Raw genomic sequence first — 6,646 nt, 5'->3', positions numbered from 1 at the left:
GATCTGTGTAAAGTTTAGCGCAGCTGCACATTTAACAATAACAATAGCTGATGGTTTCATTTCCCTCAATATAAAGCCACATTAAATAAAGTGCATTACCATTTTTCCTTGAAATACGTGCTGCCGAGTTTGCATAGAGTCAACAAATATATGTTTCGACATTGTTGAGAAGGCCTGAAAATTTTAATTTGCATGTATTTTTCTTGAATTCATATTATATTTAAAATCACCTCCACTAAATCAACAATGCAAGATAAAAACATAGTTGTTTTTTAACAAACTATACGTTGACTAAAGTTACAAAAATAATGTGTATATCCGTGAAAGCCTTTAAAAAAATTCCACTGCTAGATAAAGAGTTCACTAACACATGTCTATCCTGGGGATTTGTATGACCATACTTCACCATGTTGGTCAAAGCAGATTGAAGGGGGGGGGGGGGAGCCAGGAATGGTTCGGATTTCACTCAACACCAATGTTAGCCATGGCCAGGAATCAAAGTCTGGTTGTAGAGTTTATGTAGCAGTAAGCGAACCACTGCATCAATGCTCCAACCAACGTACAATAGAAATGTATGATTTCATCCAAGTAAATTTTTTTGCAGATTTTATTTTAGGTTCATGAAAACCTTTTGCCTACGTACAAAACGTATGACAGCAGTGCACACTATGTATGTGATGGGGGTAGTTTAAAGGAAATGAATACATTTAAATGTTTCGACATTAACAATGAATAACATTTTACAAATCTGCCTGCCAACCACCCCTTAATAAAGCTCAGCTTTGCATCTTCACCAAGATCATGCATGGGTAATAAATTTCGGCTGTTAGTTAATATAACAAAGCCATGACAATTATTCTCCTCCAGCAATTTCGCTTGTAATTAATTCTCTATTACCAAAGGTTAAACAAGGTTTAGTGGCTGTTACTGTATGCACGTGCTAGAATACTGCGGGTTGCCATGCTGTAACAGCTGCCTGGAGCCTCATATACATATTAAAGGACCAACCGGCCCACAGAGGCCATTAAGGCCTGCCTCTTACGTATTCCGAATCCTGACACCACCCCCTCGCAGCCCTAGCGCAAGCCCCCACTCAGGGGATTATTATTAATATTAATGTAAATCTCGTCAGATTCCGGGCCATTAATCTCTGCCTGTCCTCCTGTTCCACGACATGATAACTAATTAAACATCAAACAGCGGGCCCTAGGAGGAGATTGGGCCTGACAGGCCCCCATCCCCTCGCGGGAGGAGGCCGCCGGTCGATGCCAGGGTAGTGGCGGTAGCAAAGGCTGGAGAGGGGCGCCCCGGCGAGAGGGTGTGGGGCAACATCACGGTGCGGGCACCACCCCCACCCCCGCATGACCGTGATGCGCAATACTGCCTGTCACCCCCCCCCCCCTCATCGTACTCGCGATGCTCGTGGCAAGAAGAAGGGGCGAGCAGCTTCACCAAAGTGCAGATGCCCCTCTCGGCTTCTATAAACTAGTTTTTTTTTATCTTACCAGGTAAGGCACACTGAGCTATCGAGCTCTTTTTCAGAAGCGACCTGGCGATAAACGATAGCTTAACCAAGTGGCTTAACATCATGTAGAATTTTATAGAGCAGACAAAATTCTCTAAACGCATGTTTTTAAAACGCGGAGGGAACAACCAGAGGACCCGGAGAAAAATCCAAGCGACCATAGGCGTCAGTGTCGAGATTCGGCCGACGACTTCCTATATACCAGGCGAAGGAGTTGCATCACCTCGCCACCGTGGCGCCCGGCTTTGCATTTCATACCCTCCCAGAGATGCAGAATTAAAACTGTCACATACACGTGCGCGCTCACACGTAAGCGGCAGCGGCTTCCATTCATCAAGCAAGTCTCGCAGATGTCACCGGAACATCTGCGACGGGCTCGGTGCACTCAGCGGTATCGCGGCGGCAGCATAGACTCGTCGACGGGAGGTTGATGGGCGGACCCAAGTATTTATGGAGATCACAGGCTGGGGAGGATCGGGCCTCAACAGATGGAGGACCTGCTCATCCACACATGACTTGAATGATGCGTGCACACTTACATCCTGTGACCAGTCTCCAGTAAGGAGTGCTTTTCAAAATGCAAACAACCTACCATGGAATAGTTTGTATGGATGTCTTTGTATATACATGTATGTTGAACTTCTTTCGCACAGTACATAGCCAACCGTGCTAATCGGAGGTGCGGAGGAAGGACAAACTAAACACAAAAAGCAGTTCCAAAGAAATTCGTTTTAAACCTAGATGTACACGTGCATAGCTCCATCGGCTTCCTACAAAGGCATCGTCTTTAAGTCCTTTACAAAAATGTTTTTAAATAAGACAATTTTACATGTGATAATAAAGAGAAAAAGCAAAACTTACAGAGGATGGTAACCCTGGAGGAATCTTCCTGATCTTCTTACTTGCAACATCTGCAACAGAGAGCAAACAATTCCATTCAAACAATGCACTAAATTCCAAAGTTTATTTCCAATGTATGAGGCCATTCAGATGATCTCTTGTAACGAAAACATGGTGAGAACAAGATATGCAGGGGCAGTTGTGCTTTTTAATTTTCCGTTTCTGAACTATATTAACTAGAATTTGCCCACACTCTTGTGAATGATGCAATAGGCGCTTTTAATATCTACTTTACAGCAGGTTGATGCTTTTTTAAACTCCCCAAATCAATTAATGGCTAGCTGTGGACTTACTTGAATCAGTGACCGTGCACCATGACTCAGCAGAATATACACCATAAATCAGGCAATGTAGCTGCCTAAAATAAACACTGCTATCAGTTTAACACGTAGGCTTTCGCTGACCAATATCCTCCATAAGAGGTTTTTTTTTGGGTTAGATGGCATAAATTTAAATATATCGTTAAATCCGCCACCACCCGACACAACCAATTAGTAAGGTTTGTCACATAAACAATACACACCAATTAGTTACTAGTTCAGCATACCGATGTGTTGGAGAGTAAAACTCACAACCTTGACAATTTGAACACGACGTCGCCGGTAATTACCACCAGCCTCATCAGGCAACAGCCAGAATTGTGGAAAAATCCTCCCTGTTTCGGTCTCAACATCTGAGCCGCGCAAGCACAGCACGAAAATAGACAATCGCTGAAAACAATGACACGCAATATGGATGATTTTAAAAGGAACCAAGTATTCACCTCTGAAAGGCCCTTTCTGCAGCAATACGTGCGGCCTTGGCCAATGGCGTTCGAAAATAGCACCACCAGACAGAGTTTGGTGGGCTCTGTCTCAGGTCCCCCTTGGCCGTAGAAGAATAGGGTGCCAGTTGTTATTAACTTGTGCCACGACATTGGGCCTCCCAGCATGGCGTCGTGGGCCAGCAGGAATGGGTCCAAGCCATACTTTCCCGAAACTCCACATCCAGTGATTTCCGAGGCTCATCAATGAGTCAGCGGCAACACCGACAGGGCGGTAATGAGAGGCAAGCCGCTCGGCCAATAGCGGCTTGCCAATCTCATGCAACGGTGACTGAGGGCCCAGTAAATACAGCTGCACTATTAAAAATGGCATTCTGCCACGACAGTAGAGAGTTGTTCAAAATGGTACGTTATAATATGTGTATGCTTATCAAATTATCAGCCGTGCTGCCGGACTGATAATGGGTAACAAAAAACACCCCACAAAAAAAACAACAACCTCTATTAAAATTTCAACCATGCCTATTATAACACTGGCCCTCTGGAAATATTTTTAAACAAGGGATTTACATGACTGATAATTTAGAGATAGCATTATTGTCAATGCAAAGGAGGGATCAAAGTGGCATGGTTTGCACGTGCTATGCATGTAAATTCGGCACACTGAGCTCAAGCGTGGTTCTTTCAGCAAGGCATGCGAGTCAGAAGGGGAATTAAACAAACAGCCTGGATGTGTGATATGGCGATAAGGAGGCATCACAAGTCAAGCTCACGACTCTGAAAAACTGGGCTGTTTTGCAAGTCGCGTAACTGAGTGGGACTCCACCGTCTAATTTAACATTCGCCCACGTGGGTTATGATGAGCACTAGGAGGAGACTGGCATAGTGATAGACAGGTACTAAAGAGAATAAAGGTCTCTGAACTGAAATAATTATATCATAGGCAATAAATGGCAGGCAAAAAATGTGTGCGTTCATTTAAAATGGAAATACGTGGTTCCCTTATACTATCGAGACCTTTGCAATTTAAAACCAGAGAGTGAAAAAAAATATCCCTTTGCTCAGACACAATCAAGGGTCCGACACTTTCCACAGAGACCATTTCTCACTTTTCCCAAGCAAATTTTGGCACCATTTCACTATGAATACCGAGCTGAGCTCTCTGCAAACCAATCCCAGAGTAGGGTTGGGGGGGAGGGAAAGGAGGCCAGCGTCACAAGATAATGGCATAATCCCCAACCCCAAAAAACGGTGCTGTTTGATCCAGACTCCGCTTTGCCTGACACACACACCTATTCACATGCGTATGTGCAAGTGGCCAAAACCACCTCAAGAGCCATTCTGCATTGCATGGAGTTTTCCCGCAAAGTGCTAAATTGCTCCACACGTAGCCCAATCCTCTATGCGAGTGGCAAATGGGGTGCCGAGAGCCACGGCAACGCAGCACAATCGCCATCCTGTCGTGTATACACGCGGACACACCTAGTCTGTGCCCTCCGGTTGCCCAGGCGAAAAGTGGACAATGTCCTTGCCCAATCCTGGCCAGCTGGATTAAAAACTCAATAAACAAACACCTGTGTCCATATACAGAGCATTGTAAAGTCAAGGTCAAGACATCACAGCGAAAGCGCTGGTGCCAACATACCTCATCATGACTTCCTCCCTTCTGTCAGACCATACAGCAACTGTTGTACAGTCAACACCTGACCACTTTGAACGGCTCTAATAGCACCATGCCCACCATCTGGATGAAGGTCTCTTATCTTCCTTTGTCGCCAATCTCTTGGTGCCATTCCAATGCCCGTCTCAGCTGCCTGCTCTCCTCCATCGGTTTATGTGCGCCACCCATCAGGCTCCCAATCTTAAGCGCATCTACAATGCCATCTTGTCGTCACATCCATCCCAACATTTCAAGTCACCGAGCCAATCTTGCCAGGAAATTCGTACCATACTCAAAGGCCATAAAGCTAAAGCACATTGCTCTCGCCGAAACATCTGATTCTTGACACTTGAGTTGACCGTGCCTGCAAAGTACGTAGTCTAGTGCTTCATAAACCCATCCTTTACTGCTTTGACAAAATCAAGTTCTATTGAAACCTGTGATAAATGTTCCAGATATTTAACCTTTAACCACGATCATAAACTGGCTTATGGGGAGGTGTGGGGGGAGCTAAGAATGTAGTCTGCATACCTTGCTAAAAATGTCCAAACGAAGGCCCACTTTGGCGAGCTATTATTTGTGGCCAGGTCGCTTCTGAAAAATAAGTTAATACCTCAGTGGGCTTTGTCTGGGACGATAGTTTAGTTGATTTGTATGTATTTGGGTTATTTGTTGACCTTCCTTGTACTTTCGACGACTATCATGTTCTTACATTGTTTGTGGTTGTAACGTTATTTCCCGCCCCTACAGAAGAGCTTTATATAGTTCATCGGATTCCTCCAGTACGAATCAATATTCTGATTCTAAATTCTGAAGAGTGTGGAGTGGGCCTCCGTATCCATCCCACACCACTGACGATTGTGAGCCTGCCCCCACCCCCACCCACCGAGGTGCTGAATGCCGTGAATCGGCATGTGGATAAAAACTACTGAGCTCTTGTGGCCCCCGCCACCCCTGCCCCCCATCCACTTTGGCCCTTTTCCATTGTGCGAGTTGGCTCGGCAGAATATGCTCCCCCACACAGGTTGTGTGCAAAAGCCTCTGCGTGCGTGAATCGTAGAGCTGTGCACGAGGAAATAATTATTAGTCAGAATTTTTTTTTCATAAGAATAATAACATTCATCCCTTTGTCAATCCACTGCTGGATGATGGCCTCCAAAAAGCCACATCAGTCATGGGGGAGCTGTTTGATCATACTTCACTGTACTAGTTGGTCTTAAAGTACCTGGTACAGGTCTGGTCATCTGCAATATGGCGAGGGAAAAAAAAGACAGCCAGCCATGGGTCTTGGCTGCACTGCTCACTTAAGTGCCATGCCAACATTAACAAGTGCTTGTTAATAGTATTAGCCACAAAAGAGTTCAGGCCAAACAGGAGATCTACTTCAGAGTGGTGGTAGTTTAGTTTTGTGTTTTTATGTATGTTTAACTTTTTTTGCACTGTACATAGCCAACCGTGCTAATTGGAGTTGTGGGGGAAGGACAAACTAAATACAAAAATCAATTATGAAGAAATGAGTTTCATATCTAGATTTAAAAGTGGCTTCCCAATATTGGAATGGTGTTCCAGACGGCTGCAGAAGCGCTTCTGAAAGCGCACGATGCGTTGACCGTCTTTGTTCGATACTTATCCAAAAGCAGCCGCTGCTGCAAGGATGACCGGAGTTTGTGTGATGGTTTATGCTCCTTGACGAGACCAGCAAGGTATTGTGGTTCATTTGTGGCCAACACTTGGTGCGTAATGAGTTCGGCGTGCCCTGTGCATGCATCCCGAGTTTGTAGCTTCCAGTCGGCAGCTT

General features: G+C 45.0%; 1 protein-coding gene across 7 annotated transcripts in view; it reads right to left on the bottom strand.

Moving 5' to 3' along the window:
* LOC144935553 (transcription factor 12-like) overlaps window positions 1-6,646 on the bottom strand; it is a 175,110-nt gene that overhangs the window by 70,737 nt on the left and 97,727 nt on the right. For all 7 annotated transcript variants that reach the window (XM_078862324.1, XM_078862318.1, XM_078862320.1 and 4 more), the window contains exon 7: window positions 2,387-2,436. In XM_078862324.1, coding sequence (XP_078718450.1) covers window positions 2,387-2,436 — 50 coding nt within the window. The remainder of the gene's footprint in view (window positions 1-2,386; window positions 2,437-6,646) is intronic.

The sequence above is a fragment of the Lampetra fluviatilis genome, chromosome 13, assembly GCF_964198595.1.
Source record: "Lampetra fluviatilis chromosome 13, kcLamFluv1.1, whole genome shotgun sequence".
Lineage (NCBI taxonomy): Eukaryota > Metazoa > Chordata > Hyperoartia > Petromyzontiformes > Petromyzontidae > Lampetra > Lampetra fluviatilis.
Note: the sequence above shows the minus strand (reverse complement) of the source record. Positions and strands in the feature narration are given on the sequence as shown.